The sequence below is a fragment of the Acanthopagrus latus genome, chromosome 20 (genome assembly GCF_904848185.1).
Source record: "Acanthopagrus latus isolate v.2019 chromosome 20, fAcaLat1.1, whole genome shotgun sequence".
Classification (NCBI taxonomy): Eukaryota; Metazoa; Chordata; class Actinopteri; order Spariformes; family Sparidae; genus Acanthopagrus; species Acanthopagrus latus.
Window position 1 is genome coordinate 18,497,435 of NC_051058.1, and position 15,493 is coordinate 18,512,927.

At 42.0% G+C, this 15,493-nt stretch overlaps 2 protein-coding genes across 2 annotated transcripts; both read right to left on the reverse strand.

Moving 5' to 3' along the window:
* Positions 1-69: 69 nt before the first annotated feature.
* tvp23b (trans-golgi network vesicle protein 23 homolog B (S. cerevisiae)) lies at positions 70-3,926 on the reverse strand. The gene is made up of 7 exons (XM_037082564.1): positions 3,843-3,926; positions 2,955-3,031; positions 2,651-2,795; positions 2,469-2,558; positions 2,151-2,276; positions 757-885; positions 70-665 (listed from the first exon to the last, which is right to left on the reverse strand). Exons 1-7 carry the CDS (start codon positions 3,849-3,851, stop codon positions 639-641), a joined length of 603 nt encoding a protein of 200 aa, XP_036938459.1. The 5' UTR covers positions 3,852-3,926; the 3' UTR covers positions 70-638.
* A 610-nt stretch (positions 3,927-4,536) lies between these two features.
* trim16 (tripartite motif containing 16) lies at positions 4,537-15,456 on the reverse strand. Its single transcript, XM_037082229.1, has 6 exons — positions 13,414-15,456; positions 8,275-8,370; positions 7,071-7,304; positions 6,808-6,979; positions 6,354-6,449; positions 4,537-5,459 (listed from the first exon to the last, which is right to left on the reverse strand). The coding sequence occupies exons 1-6, from the start codon at positions 14,092-14,094 to the stop codon at positions 4,849-4,851; spliced, it is 1,890 nt and encodes a 629-aa protein (XP_036938124.1). The 5' UTR covers positions 14,095-15,456; the 3' UTR covers positions 4,537-4,848.
* Between the last annotated feature and the right edge of the window lie 37 nt (positions 15,457-15,493).

Below are 15,493 nucleotides of genomic sequence, written 5' to 3' on the forward strand. Positions count from 1 at the left end.
TTTAACTTGTACTTTTTTCCTACATTTTACAGTAAATAAATATACTCAGAAATAAAAACAACCACCATGTTCGGAAAAACGTTACAAATGTATTAGCACAAAAGAAGATGTTCCACATAGTTTCTTTACATACATATTTACAAATCTCCTGGAATACTTTACACTCATACTTTACAATCCTGTCTATTGCTCAAACAAAATGTTTGTACAACACCTCTCACAAACAAACTCAATTATTTACTTATATAAAGATTGGAGTTAGAGGGAATGAACAAAAACTAACTAAAGAAGATACCAAACTAAATGAAATGTCTCCGGGAGCTGTGAGACTACAGGACACATTGAACCTTTAACATGTCAAGCCCTTTTTTCACTCATGCATTTACACTTCAGTGTTAGCCAGAGTCTGGGGGTTTATTGCTGGGCTCCAGTTACTGAAAACAGCTACCAGACCTCAGACCTCTCTCTATCAGGACTGATTGAATCACACATTACATACACAAAGAAAGAAACGCATCACAAGGTGTTATTTCAGTTCACGTTGCAAAAAGATTTCTCTGTGTGTATCCGCTTGCTAAAAGAATAAATGTAAGAGCATTAATAATAATGCAAACGTGTTAAAATCGCAGAGCGGCAGTCTACGATTCCTCTTCTTTAGACAGCGCCTGTGGATGAAAACGAACAAGACACACGTGAGACTTTGTTTAACAAAATAATGTAAATATTCTCTGTGTTCTAGTCAAAATGTAAAATCACCTGTTTAAGAAACTGTCGTCCAAAATAATTCGTAGCCATGTTCTTTAAGCTGGTCTTGCCTCCCACTTTACACCTCACGTAGCCGTAGAGGTTGGCTCCTTGCAGCACCAGACCCATGATCACTACAGGCTGCGAAGGGACAGACAGAGTTTGACAGCAATGGGACATTATTTAGTATTCAGTCTTTTATATATCACTTCAGGTTCACTGCATTATCCATTTCTCTGATTACCAATAAATCACAAGACGAGACTGAAACTAACAGTGACTGTATCTCCTGTGTGTATCACAGCCTGAATTATCTTCTTCCTCTGGGCCGTAGAGATCCATTGTTGTCCAAAAACTATTTAAATACACATCAGTCAGCCACTAGGACGATGTTTCGACGTGAACAGCTTGAACACACACACTGTAGTTTAGTTTGACTCAATCCTACACACACCATCCTGCTGCACCAAATACTCACTAAAGTCGGGCTGCAACTAACTATTATTTTCTTTGTCAAGTATGTACTTGATTAATCTGAGTTGCTGAAAATGCTGAAAAGTGTCAGTCAGTGTTTCCTAAAGTCCAAGATGATGTCTCCAATCTAAATACATTCAGTTTACTGAGGAGGAAAGAAACCAGAAAATATACACATTTGGAAAGCTGGAATCAGAGATTTTTTTTTCAGAGATTTCCTTCTATTAATGTAATGTTTGTGAAATTACAGAGCCTTTCGTTGAAACAGGATTTCCCCTACATTCAATTACAGCAAGTATTCATTATCTATTTTTAGAGCTGCCTCTCTTCAGTAACGGTAACCAACATCCTGACACATTAGAAACCCTTCTGGATAAATGAGACCCATAGAACAGGGAGTGCAACCAAATGTTCCAGGAGCTTCACCACAATTACGGTCTGTTCAAGGATTATTATACTTATTTTAGGATGAGCCTGTGATAGTTTTACAGTGACGTCAGGCACTTTTCTGCTACAAGATGAGTTCATTTTAACTGAACAGCACGCACAAACACTTAAAAGCCTCTAGAAACCAAATGGAAAAAAGACACCCATCACTGCTAAAACTGCTCTCTGTCAGATTGAGCCCTCACACTCTCTCTCAGTTTAGTCAAGTTTCGTAAAATTTGCAGCTGGTTAGGGCCAATGTCACTTAGTTCCACACTGGTTTTGATAGTTTCAATAGGCTGCATCATTAAAACGTCCTTCCTCCACATGACGCCCAAAATCACAAGGTGTGTTTTTTGAGGTGACTTTATAAAGCACACTGCTGAATAAAGTCACAGGGAAAGAGAAACTGAGACAGACAGGGTAGGTGCCACAGTGATACTGTGGGAAACACTGTGGAAAACGGCAAAATAAGCCATTTTTCCCCTTCAAAGTTGAGAACTTACCACCCATTTAATCCTGAAGGAAAAGAGGGTGCTGAAAGCGAAGATGACCCAGAGGACCGGACAAACGATAAGTCCGAGCCAGAAGATTCGGGACTCGGCGTCTGACCCTTGTTGCTTCCCAGTACCCTGAAGAAAACAGGATATTCTCACAGTCAGAACAGCTGCAAATAGTATAAGTTTGATCGGCAGTAAACAAGTACATTCATCAACTCAAACAGTACAAGAGGTCAGTGTCATATGGGGTTAAAGAGTCACATGTGGGACGGAACATTTACTGTAACAGAGAAGTAAACTGGAACAAACTGAGGAGCATCTCACCTTCCTGGACTCAAACACCCAGTGGCTGCGTCCATCATCGTCCACCTGGTTCCACCACCGGAGTCCAACCATCAATCTCCCAGTGATGTTCTGTAAATGCACAGTATATATTAACATCAGCACAGTAACAATAATTCCTGTTTTGACAACAGAGTTGTTATAAAATAAGTATGAAAACAAACCTTTACTGCCCAGAAGTCACATGAGAGCAGGAGGATTATTGTCACCATGTAGGCGATGAAACTTCCACCCATAAACTCACAGAGCAGGTACACAATGATGGCCATGACTCTGAAGAAGAGGTGGAAGAAGGAGGCCACTGGATGCCTTGTAAATGAAACATATAATATAATTAAACTTTATTACTGAAGCTGTAGTCAGAACATCTGGCTTAAAGTAGTAAATCAATGGTCAAAGTAGTTGTTGTTGCTGGTCTGCTGTGCTGTACATCAGCCAGTTCAATCCATCAGCCATGTGTTAACTTACTTAATGTTCGTCTTCTTCGACCTTTTCCCCACATCTTCCTCCGCATCAAACAGAGACACGTCTTCATCATTGGTATCCTGAGGGATCAATAAGGAAGAGCTAAACCCTCGGAGACACAGTACACACACTCATCTCCACCAGAGGCTCATTTTTTGTTTACATCTGATCACATGAGCACAAATTTTTGAAGTCAGTGTATCATATTAATCAAAACTCCTACACCACGTTGCTTCCAGTGGGTTGTTCAGAAACTAATTTGTCATCAGTATGAGAAAATATCTCTGAATGTATTGTAAGGTTACGTCTTTTTATGTGTGAGCTTTACTGTCTGTCGCTTGATGTGTTACATGCTAATTGCCCACTGCTAAAACATTTGAACACATTTGCTCACTAAAATTAAACATGGCGAATAACAACGCGATCCCGTTGACAGATCTGCGAATACATACTTCTATTTGATGAAAATAACGATGTGTCAGCAGAAAGGCAACGTCTCTAACTTTATTTTACTACCGCTAGCTGACAGTGAAGCACTTCAGTCTGCTAGCTTAAGTTATCTGGCTATTAGCGATAGTGTTGACGCTAAAACAACCCGAAAAACACATTTAGGCGTTTAGCAGAACAAAACTGTACATGTACTGTGTTTTGAAACGATAAAATAAAGTTAAGGTCGGCTGTGTTGAAATGTAAATAGCTAACTTGCTTACTAGCATGCTAGCTAAGTAACTAGCAACATTAGCACGACAGCTGTTCACCGCAGCTGGGAGTGTTTCTGTGTCGACGAACTCGTTTTTCAGCAGTTTTTAGCCCCATGAGATGAAACGACATCATCTGATTGACATATACTATATGATGGCTAAAATATAAATATTAAAAATTGCCACTTACGGTTATCATGTTGAAATCCGAGCAGGCTCTTCCTGGTTACATGCTCAGTTGGAAGACACGTCACTGTACCAGGCGGTCACGTGACCACAACGTGCCACGTCGGTACTACGTCATAATTTTTGTGGTTGGAGTTATAGATTTAATTGAATTGTTTACATTTTCATTCTTATTATCTAATAGCTCTCAGAACTGATGCATTTCATCACAATGTATATATCTGATATTTAATAATTCTTTTGTTTACTGATATTGATTTATTGTGTATTGAGGCACAGTATCCCAAATAATACAGTTTACAAGTGGGTAAACATCTGGACATCATTTGCATTGTTTATAACTATGAAGAACCTTTTTAGGTCCCTGCATCATTTATTCAGACAGCATTTTATTATGTAAGAGACTGCACTTTAAGCTAAACCATTAGTTTACTGAGTTATACTACATGATTTTACTGTATTTCTTTGCTCCTTTTTGTTGTGTTAATTAGGTGATGACAGTCAGTCCTACCTTGGACTTACATACATACAAATACAAACATGCTCAGCTCCATGTTAAGCTGTGAATACAACATCTCTCATATCAGTAGTGACATTTCAGGGCGAGATAATTGTCTAAAACAAAATCAGATTGAGGTGAGCCTGTTGATTAAATATACTGAATATGATTATAAAGAAACTGACATTTTTCTGGCAAATGATGATACAAATGATTTATTTGCATACAGAAAAAATAGAAGTCCTCTGAATTCACAGTGTGTTGAAAAAGTAACATTAGTCCCAAAACGTACACATGACCTGAGCCCAGACATACATGACATAAACATTCATCATTTATCCAGCAGTTGTATGAAACATTTGTGGCAAGACTCTCAATTTCTTTCCCTTACAGTTTTTTTGATTTGTCTGTTATTTTTGTCGTTGTTTTCTTATACAGCAGTAGTCTTACATTGTTGAATTGTCACTTAAATGATCTAGCGCAAACAGACTTTTTTTCATTTTATTCATCGCTACGCTGCTGGTTTTGAAACAATAGCTCCGCTTGCAGGTGAGGTGGGAGGAGAGGGACTTTTGAGCCGTAATGGCTCCCCAGGTGCCACCAAGGCTACAATATTCTCCTTCTTGGATAACCAGAACGCCGGGTAAAGAGGCTCCAGGAACTCTGCCTCGTACTTGTGGATGAGCTTAATGGTTTCATCCACGCCGTAGAAAGCCAGGAGGCCTCTGCTATAGTCCACATAAACCCCGATACGGGTGAATTTCTCCATGTTCAGAGGGGTTTCCACGTCGCTGTGCCAGGCGGAGAAGGTGCGTCCGTTCCACTGGAGGCACCAGGAGAAGTTGTTTCCTGTGATGCAGCTGTTGCTCTCGCTGCCCTTGCGGTCGATGCTCTTGTAGGTCACGCCGATGTGCGTTCCCTCCCCGCTGATGTCTACCTCGAAGTAGTGCCGCCCCAGGTAGAAGCTCTCCGTGGCCAGGACCTGGCGCCAGCTCTCAAAGCGCTCAGGTACATCAGGATAAGGATGCTGCCAGGGCGTGGTGTTAGTCACCTTCCTGTTTTCTTCTGTCAGGCGCAGGAACTTGTGAGCCGTGTCAGGGTCGAAACTCACGTGGGCGGCATCTGGGGGAGGATTGTGAAAATATTTGTCAACGGTGCAAATACCACGGCTGTCACCAAGGCCATCATTTTGTTATTGTTGTCTACTTTCTCCTCCACTTCATCGTCAGACAGCCAAAGTTGTGTCAGTTTAAATCTTACCTAAAAAAAAACATCAGCTTATGATCGCTGCAAACTTGATCAGTGCAAACTTGTAATGTCATTTATGATTATGTGAATTATGTGTCGATCACAGGGCCCCACTGACTGCGCTTACCTTTGATTCTTTGATTAAATTCATCTGATTACTTCTATACTTTTGCTTACAAAGGAACTTCTACTTTCCACATTGTTGCACTGCTACTTTTACCTACAGTGTGGAGCATCCACCTCTGATGCTCTTGACATTGTTATTTGAGTAAAGTTCAACTTGGTTCCTTTAGTTCCCTTTCCGAATTGAGTAAAAGTCCAGGGATGGTCCAAAGCAAACCAGGTGGAAACAATGCGGCTCTGTTATAGACCTGTCCAGGTGTCTTTGGTACCATGAATGCTGGAAAAGGCTTCAACCCACTGTGTGTTTGAACAAGATGAACATTTACAGATGGACAGATGAAGGTTTTCAGTGATGTCTTTCTCTAGGTTATTACTTCCCACCTCCAGCCCTTCAGGCCAGATACTTTTTTCTTTCAGTATTCAGGAAGTTGTCCACCTGGTTTATCTGATCCAGAGCCTGTTTGGTAGCTAAATGGCCTCAAGGACTGTACCTGAAACAACTGTCTGAATGTGTCATCTTTACTCTGTGATGTCAGGGAAGTGGAGCGCTTTACCTCAGCGTATCTAAAATCACTACGTCAACCATGACCGCCCTGTCTCTGCCCTTTGGCCCACATTCATTCACACATCTTGAAAAGCACTCACACTTGAGGAAGTCTCCATGAGACACTGGATCCGGTATGGACATGTTCTGCTTCGCTGCAACAATCTGCTGCACCGTTGTCTTTATCCCCATTTTGTCTGCAACGAAAGGGAAAACAGCACTTCAGTGTCTGATAACATCACAGTTTGGATTCATTTGCATGAAACTTCAGCTGGCGCGACAATGCATCGCAGGGAAACAAGTATGTGCTGTCTCTCGGCTTTAGTCGGTGGCACACAAAACAGGTGAGTCACGGAGCTCACAGGTGGCTCATGAGCATATTTATGTAAATGCCATCGCCCACGTTACCGCCTCTGTGTACCTGAGCTCCACAGCGATGACACGCAGGCTCGAAATTCTTTACAGGTGTGAACACGCCCCAGACAGACAGTCTGTACAGAATACTTCTGTATCTTAGTGTGAACCCCGCCGTTTTATCGTGCTATCTTTTCTCACCGTTCTTGCACGTCTCTTTAACTTTCTCTATGTATGACGACACGAGCATGGCACACAGCTCCTGCGTGGAGTCGACGATCACGCGGCTGAAGGAGTTCAGGCGGTCCATGAGGCCGATGTAGACTCCAGGCAGGGAAATGTCAGTGGCTTCTTTCTTCCACTCTGAGTACTCCTACAGAACCAACAACAAACATAACAGACGTGAGGACTGTTGCAGGACTTTGACCTCCAGAAACAAATGATCTCGCTCCTGCTGGTGTTACCTGTAAGAAATCCACGTCATTTTTGTTCTTGGAGAGCTTCTCCATCTGCGCCTGTGTCTTCTTCAGCTCCGTGCACCTCTGCTCCAGGTGGACGCGGATGCCCTCGGCCTGCCTCAGCGCCTGCTTCTCCTCGCCCTCCAGGATCTCCGTCAGCTCCCGCTTCGCCCTCTCCACTACCGCCTGCAGCTCCTCAAACTGCTGCTCGATCGTCGCCCGCACCTCCGTCACTGAATTCTGTGGAGTAAAGCTTTTAGTTCAGCTCGGCTGCCAGAGTGAAAAGTTTACAATTTACGTTTCTGCAAACTATGAATACGTTAAATTCGTATGTATGGTGGTTTCATGACAGCTGTGCGAGAGGGTGCAAGGCAAGAGACCACTGTTAATTTCCTCTAACACCGTTAATTCCCCTCTTGAGGAAATCTATCTATCTATCTATCTATCTATCTATCTATCTATCTATCTATCTATCTATCTATCTATCTATCATTTGTGGGCGTGAAACCACTGAATATCAATAAGATGTTTCATGATGTTTGCGGCAACAAAAGTAACTATTTTTGACAAGATGTTGAGATATAGGCGTGAAACCACTGGATACTTCTTAACAAGACTTTGGGACATTTTCAGGGCAGGGTTTTTGAATAAGCGTGAAACCACTGCATATGTTGATGTTGATTTTGGGACATTTTCAGCTGTGTTAGAGGCATCAAAGCCAGGTATTTTTGATAAGACATCTGTTTTCCGGACGTGTTTTGGGCAACAAAAATGGATATTTTGATAAGACGTTTTTCAAACTGTACCTGCGGCGACTAGACCGGGTATTTTTAATGAGACATTAGAGCAATATGCCAACGTAGTGACAGAGCCAAGTAAGCCAAAACATGATCTTCTCCGAACCCTAACCAAGTGTTAGGTTCAGGTGGCAGGTAGGGAATGCATCAGGTCACATGATGGTTTTACATAACTGGCAGCTCACTGAGGGATCGCTTGGTTACCTCACCGACACTCAATTAAATGAAAACATTGATTTCGCCACACACCGCAGGGGAACCTGTTCGGTCAGGGGAGACTCCGATACCTCAGTCTTTGCAGTCTGGTGGTTTCACAGTCCAAAAATAACCTGCTGATATTCATTAAGTATTGTGACAATCATGTGACATAATGACAGGAAGCTTGTTTGTGATTAGTCATGTGGTGGGTTTACCTCAATGGAGACTGTGTTGAGTTGAAGCTTGTTGATGGCGTTCTCTGCTGCCGTCATCGTCTTCACCATCTCAGTCTGCTTCTGCCTGAGCTCTTTCTGTGAGCATCAGAAGAAAACTGAAGTCAGCACAGAAAAAAAAAAAAACCACAGCCATGTTCTCATGCCGAAAATATGTCCGATCCTAACAGATGGAAAATAAATGAATCTGGGCTGATGTAAACATTCAGGCTGTTTCTTCAGGAAAACTAAGCTGTTTCCTCTTCTCTCTGTATGAGGGGGCACACATCCTATTCTACACTCTGGTTTTCAAAGTCTGAATTCCTCGGGCATGTCCGGGCGAATCTGGATGTGAAGCTGCTACACAAGGAGATTCTTTTCCATAAGATTCAGACCCTGAGGGGAACATTTCCACTGTGATGGGGCATCAAGCCTATGATCAAAAACCAACCAGACATGTAATGTGGAATTCTTATTAAAATACCCTACAGCTGTAAGCTGTTGTCTGAGGAATTTCATGTACCATGAGGGGAACATGACAGGATCCCTTCTCTACCCCTCTCTTTTTCTGTCTCAGTACAGAAATATCTAGATCCAAAAGTGTGGCTTAGTTATGTAATTCATCTTGTCATGTACATACAAACAACTGGCCCAGATCGATTTGTGACAACTAAAAAGTTGTAGTTGTTGTTTGCTCTTTTAAAGCTCCACCTGAACTTCATCAGTATAACAGCTTGTTTGGTACATATAGGTGACAGTATTTATCGCTCATTTTTGTTCATAGTGTTTGATGTTTAGCCAGTCAGTTAGGCTAGCTGGCTACTAAAAAGAAAAAAAAAGCACCGATGACTTTATGAGCAATGAGTCTGGAGCTTTACTGCTCATGTTGTCAACACAATATTCATCAGGCACTTTGATTTTTGGCAACTCTTCTGAGCACTGCGTGTAAAGCAGTGAGCCATAGCAAGCTAACGTTAGCTAAGCTCTGAAAATGGAGCTAACGCTAGGGCTACACTGAGTAACTAGCTAACGTTGCTTGCTAGTGGTTATCTGTGACACTGTGGGGGTTATCAAAATGATCCAAAATGCTACTGACAGAAAACAAAATGTTAGATACGTTACACTATGTAAGTTGACTGGAAAAAAGTGACCTAACTAACTTATGGATAAAAAAATAACTGTTATTGCTGAGGTTGGAGGCTAACATTTCAGGACGTAATCTAACGTTAGTTGACAGACAAGCAGTCCGCAAAACAGATAAGTCTCAGATAAGTTGTCTTGTGGAATAGATGATTTGATGTACCAGATCACAAATCTTATGGACATACCACTCAAGGATTTTACTTGTGTTCAAGCTCAAAGAGACACAGAGTCCATCCTCAAAACCATATTTTTTCTTTCATTAAGCAGGTGATGGAATATTTCTTTGTCCAGGTGGCAAAATAGACTTTTTAAACAACCCTCTGGATTTGGGTTATATGACGTAATGCTAAATAAACAAATTCACCAACACAAATTCCTTCTGGACGCAAAAGCTGAGTAGCTGTTGGGTGTGTTATAGATATTTGTCACGGTGCCAACAAATGAATTTGACCTACTTGTTTGGCAGAAAAGTGTTTCTGCTAACACTTGCTGTTACTTGTCAGCACAAGCCCTCTGCTTCTACTCTTGGCCTCGTGTGTCGCCACAGAGCTCAAACTGATGGATGAGTTAACATGTCAAAGTCAAGTCACATTTTAGCATCTATACTTTTTCAATGAAAGAAGGACTTTTTTTTTTTTTACATGTTTCTCAAGTTCAAGTTTTGCTCGACTTATACAACATGAACCACAAGTAAAAACTATATTTCCAGTTACATTTCTCTGTTTTATTGTCACTGAGTATTCATTCAAAATTATGCATTAAAATTTGGCATTGAACCTCGCCTTGTTTAAAGGTGAGGTGAGCAATTCAGGAGAAAGACAGTTGACCATTGAGTCCGGCAACCTGGGGCGTGAAACTCAACGATCAGCTGCCTTCCTCCAGGTCCGCTCACCCCACCTGTAACTGGGGCGAGGCCACGGCAAAGCATCGGTGGACGGTAGGATCAAACAGAGGTTTGAGTTATGTCAGGAATTCTTCAAAAGGAGGAATTCTGGTGCGTAAACGTGGAACATAAACTCTAAGGAGGAAGTTGTTTTACTCTATTGTCCTCCATGTTTTTCTTCCTGTCGATGTCTGTCCTGTTTGAGTAAATCTCTTTGAAGGAAAGTTCTCCTTTAGCAGAAAATATCAGTATTATTTATTACCCTCTTTGTTTTCCATTCAAACACAATTAGAGATGTTATAAAACATGTTTTGCAACTGTGACTGATATTCTACCTGCATTTTCCAACAGCTTTATTGACACTACGAGCTTCCTGACACTGTTTGCTTTACTGCTCTGATGAAGCACTTTGAGGTTTTGCAACAACACACTTCGCAAATAACAGGTGTAGGCTAAAAGCACCAGATCTCTGCGGGAATCTGGACTGGAATGCTTGAACCTGTGGGTCACGAAGTGTCAAAACCAAAGACAAATGAGACTTTAGCTGAAGCTTGAGCTTTCTCTGTGTCAGAGGGTGGAAATAGACCCGAGTATTGAGTTTCCAGACTGACAAACCATCTTGTTAATCACAGAGCAGACTATGATTTGATGAGCTTTACAGTGGATAATAAGTCACAACGACCATCCTAATTAGATTTAAAGTGATCAGAGCTGCATTGTAGAACAACTGTGATCCACGCAGAAGATACAGTTTATCCCTGTCGCACCGGAGCTGAAGGTCACGGCCATCAGCTAGACATCGCTATAAATATCTGTTCTTCGATGTGCGAAAGCTGCAGGCTTTAAAGGATTAAAGGGATACATTAAATTCCATCACCATCCACCCACCTAAGATCCCAAACTGATTTGAAAATACGTTATTTACACTCACTGTAGCTGCTAACCCTGTCTGAAGTGGGCACACCAGCTCGACCGCACATCAGTGGTTAATAATCGAGATCTCAGGAATGTTTTGTGGCTTTACATCAGGGTTAATTTTCAATTCTGGGTGAAATTAGAGTGGAGCTCATCTTGCAAATGACTGTCATATTCTCTACTTTTGATGTTGAAAAAACTTCAAAACTTAAGTCCTCAGTGTGCCTGCTCAACCCGGTGGACTCCACCTTTACCACCCATCGTAAAATAAATAAAAGAAAACACACAGCGATCAGGTAACAAAACCACACTGGAGGCTTGTTGCAATTTGAGAATATTGTGGACTTAAAATGCTGCTGCAACTAAATTAGGATCATCATTAACAATAATTTTATCTTATAAAATGTCTTACACTGATCCTTAAATCTCTGCACTGGCTTCCTGTGTGTCAATGGATAGATTTTAAAATCTTCTTGCTTCTCTGTAAAGCGCTGAGTGGTCTCAGGCCTACACACCCCTGATAAAGAAATATATGTGACGAAGCATTCAGACTCCTCAGTTCATCAAAGACGAGCTGACTCAGTGTTCCCCCGATCAAAGCTGAAGCAGCTTTTAGTTTCCATGCTCAGCACCTGAGGGACAAACCTGAGGTCTGCTACAACCGTCAGCTCATTTAAAGGTCGTATTTAACACCAACAATAAAACGTTTAAAAATATACTCCTTAAAATGTTAAAATTTAGAATTTAAGATTTAAAAAATGTTGTCAGGTCCAAAAATAATAGTTTGTCTGTTTCTGTGTAAGAAGTCTGATGTTTGGTTTGAGCCTCTCACAAGCCAATCACATGTCAGCGTTGCTGTCACATGGTGTCTGTGTTTTGTTACGAGCAAACGAGGATCGACCACAGTAAACATTGTTGGAGTCACACCGAGGTGGCCACGTTTCTCCTTGGTCAGCTGGAGTTTAGGGCTGGTGGCTAATGCGAGCTAGCGTTAGCAACACTGACGGTAGCTAGCTAAAGTTGGTTAATTGGGAATATTCACTGACACTTCTAACACTTCTGTATCGTTGACAACTGGACTTGTTCCAGTTTCTTGAGGAATTTTCACCTCTTGTCCAAGAAGCTTCTTCAGTTCTAACTAACCCGAGGGGAACTGCAGGGTTTGTCCTTACAGAGTCGTTAAGGACACGTGTGAGCTCTGAGTTTCAGAGTCGTTAGGGCCCTCAGTGGGTCGTTGATTTAACCGGCCTCAGTGTTGGTTGCGATGGAGTAGGTGAGCCCAGGTGTGAATGGTTGTTGTTAAGCTGTCTGGGGAGAGAACTCAGACTAAATACGACCAGAAATCACGGCATGTAAGTAAGTAATGCATTAAATGCATCATTTCTACTTAATATGCAACTATTTATTTGCTCATTGTGGTTCATTCATTTTTCTTTTAAATGCAGTTTATTTAACCCTACTTTTGTCATCTGAATTCAATTTTACCATTTCCTCTGTCTTGTGTTTAATCTGTTGCTGTGCCTCTGTGCAGCACTGTATTGCCTTGTGTGTGAAAAAGGGGGCTCAATAAATAAAAGTGCCTTGCCTTGGCAGAGAGTCCAGGAGCCCAAAGATCTCATGATATAAAACAGACAGACAAGCAAATCAAACAAAATCTGAAACCAGTGAATGTTTGACATTTTGGTTTATAAATATTTTCCACCCTGAGGGCCAGGAACCGAGGGATTAGTTCTTCTTTTTTTTTTTTTTTTTACTTCTTAGCTTATTTCTTGTGAAATGCAGAATACTTTCACCTCTCCAGGCTTCCAAAAATCCTTCATAGAGGACACATCTGTACAGAAATAAGTACTTTTTACTTTAGCTGTTCTCAGTTTGTATCTAAACTGAGCTGTCACCTGAGACAAGGGTCCTTAAATTTATGTGACATAAAATCTTTTTTTTTCCTGTTTTTTTTTTTTTTGGATTATGTTTCTGTTAATTTCTTTTAATATGATATAAGTGACCACTGATTAAATGACTGATTGATGATATTAATTGTTATCAAACACAATCAGATATAATCAGAGAATCATCTCAATGTTTGAGAAGTTTAGTTATACAAAAAAACGGTGTATTTAATAGATTACGATGTATAAACATGCAGTTCTGATGAGCTGTAATGAAAGTAAATGAATCCAGCATATGAGTGAAGTGTCTCTCACCTCTATCCGTCTGCGAGCCTCCACCACAGGGACGATGTTGTGGCCCTTGTGCTCCTCCGTCACACAGTCCTGGCAGACGCAGCAGGAGTCGGCGCTGCAGAAAAGCTCCAGGGGCCACTTGTGGCTCTCGCAGGTCCGCCTCTCGATGTCCCGCAGCGGCTCCACCAGCCGGTGGTTCTGAAACTTTGTGTTCTCCAGGTGAGGCCGGAGGTGAGCCTCGCAGTAGGACACCAGGCATGTGAGACAGGACTTGAGGGCCCTGCGGGGGTTCTCGATACAGGAGTCGCACACCACATCGTCGGGGCCCAGAGGTTCCTCCTTCACCTCCTCTTCTTTGACCTCCTCTGCCTCTTTCTTCTCCTCCTCAGGCGTCTTGGGATCCTCGGACTCCTTCAGATCCTCTTGGATCTTGGTCTCCTCGGTGGTCTTGGGGTCCGGCTTATCTTTGCTCTCGATCACAGGAGCTTCAGCCTCCGTCCCGTTCTGTTTCGGGCTGTCAGGTTCAGGCTTGTCGGGGCTCTGCAGGCACTCAGGACATCCTTTACTCTTGTCCTCGAGGCAGGAGCCGCAGACGGAGTGACCGCAGGCTGCCGGCTTGTCTCCGCTCAGGGCACCTGAGCAGACTCCACACAGCGGCTGGTTGGAGATGGGAGCTGTTTCTTCTGCTGCTGTATTTGCCATGTCTTCAGCCGCTCTCCTCTGCTCTCTGAGAGTAACTGGCTCAGCCACTTTCTGTCAGCTGGTAGTTCCTGGATCTCACTGAACAGCAGTGAAAGCCACACCTAGAGGATGTCACTTGAAGTCCATGGTTTCAGCCTAAATGTTACCCACTCACATGCAAGCAGGCGGGCCAGCACACAAGAGATACACCCACGCCTGAATCACTGCCCTCCCTTCCCCAGAGGAAAAGAAACCACAGGGTGGAGCCCACGCTGTAAGGAGGTGTAGAGTTTCTCCCACATGCACTGTGTCTGAACACAAAGCAAATCTGACTGCTTAAATTGTTGACAGATGTTTTTTTCTCACCTCACGGATTGATTCATTCACTGTTCTGTCGCCTCTGTTACAGCATGATCGAGCCGTCCTGATAAAAACCAGGAAGTGATTGCTGCAGCCTTTTGTCAAGTGAGTATTTCTGCTGCTGCTGCTCCAAAGTACAAGTGGAAAATCCAGTGGAAATGTAAATACACTGAGTGAATCAGCAAAATGATACTGCCACCATGTGACCACAGACTGTGGTTATCAGAGAGCCCAGTGTGAGTAAAAGTTACAGTGGACATTAAGACACATTTATCAGATGACTCAAGAGGAACTTTCAGCACAGATGTGGTCATGTGATTAATCACACGTGTGTTCAACCAATGAGACACATGGATTCGACCTACTGTACTTCTGCCTTCAAAACAACATGTTGAATGTTTTACTCTGCAGAGGCAAATATGATTTTGATGATTTAAAGGGTTATTTTTATTTGTAGGTGATCTTTAATTTGCACAATTCACACGTGAAATTATCAACAATTTGCTTCCAAGTACAAAATAGTGCTGCAACAATAAAAAAGTGAAGTGTTGTGTGAACTGTTCATTTTGCTGCCCCCAAGTGGCAAAAACATACATCAGCACTACTCAATGTGTTTTAGACTGTGTGAGTGTGTGAAGGATGAGACATGACCCCCTGAATCCTGGCAGGAATGTGATTTGTCCCCCATAATATTTAATTCTAAACACAACTCATTTCATTTTTATTTCATTTCAGTATCATTAACGCACATTTAAGACACACTTGAGCCATTCGGCCCTCAGCAGTGACACATGATGCAGATACGTCACGTATGTGTGAATGTGACTCAGTGGCTGACCTCCAGTAAGTTGTTCAAACAAAGGTTATATTTATGACGTTTCTTCCCACAGAATACAATAAAACACATTTAAAGTCACAAGTCATCAGATCTTGAGGACATTTCATGTATTTCCCCTCTAAAGCTGACATCAGATCTGCACCCCCCAATTTCATTAAAGCTGCCTGTAGGTTTAAAAGAAATTCTGGATAAGTTTAATTTCCATATAAAAAGACAATCATT

Bases quoted from the DNA above. Each gene is read 5' to 3' on its own strand.
- tvp23b (XM_037082564.1), bottom strand. The intron at 2,796-2,954 runs GTAAGTTAACAC...TTCATTTACAAG, and splicing joins TCGAAGAAGACGAACATTAA to GCATCCAGTGGCCTCCTTCT. The intron at 2,559-2,650 runs GTTTGTTTTCAT...GTGCATTTACAG, and splicing joins GTGACTTCTGGGCAGTAAAG to AACATCACTGGGAGATTGAT.
- trim16 (XM_037082229.1), bottom strand. From the start codon at position 14,094: ATGGCAAATACAGCAGCAGAAGAAACAGCTCCCATCTCCAACCAGCCG. The intron at 8,371-13,413 runs GTGAGAGACACT...TGATGCTCACAG, and splicing joins AGGCTCGCAGACGGATAGAG to AAAGAGCTCAGGCAGAAGCA. The intron at 7,305-8,274 runs GTAAACCCACCA...TTTACTCCACAG, and splicing joins TCAACACAGTCTCCATTGAG to AATTCAGTGACGGAGGTGCG.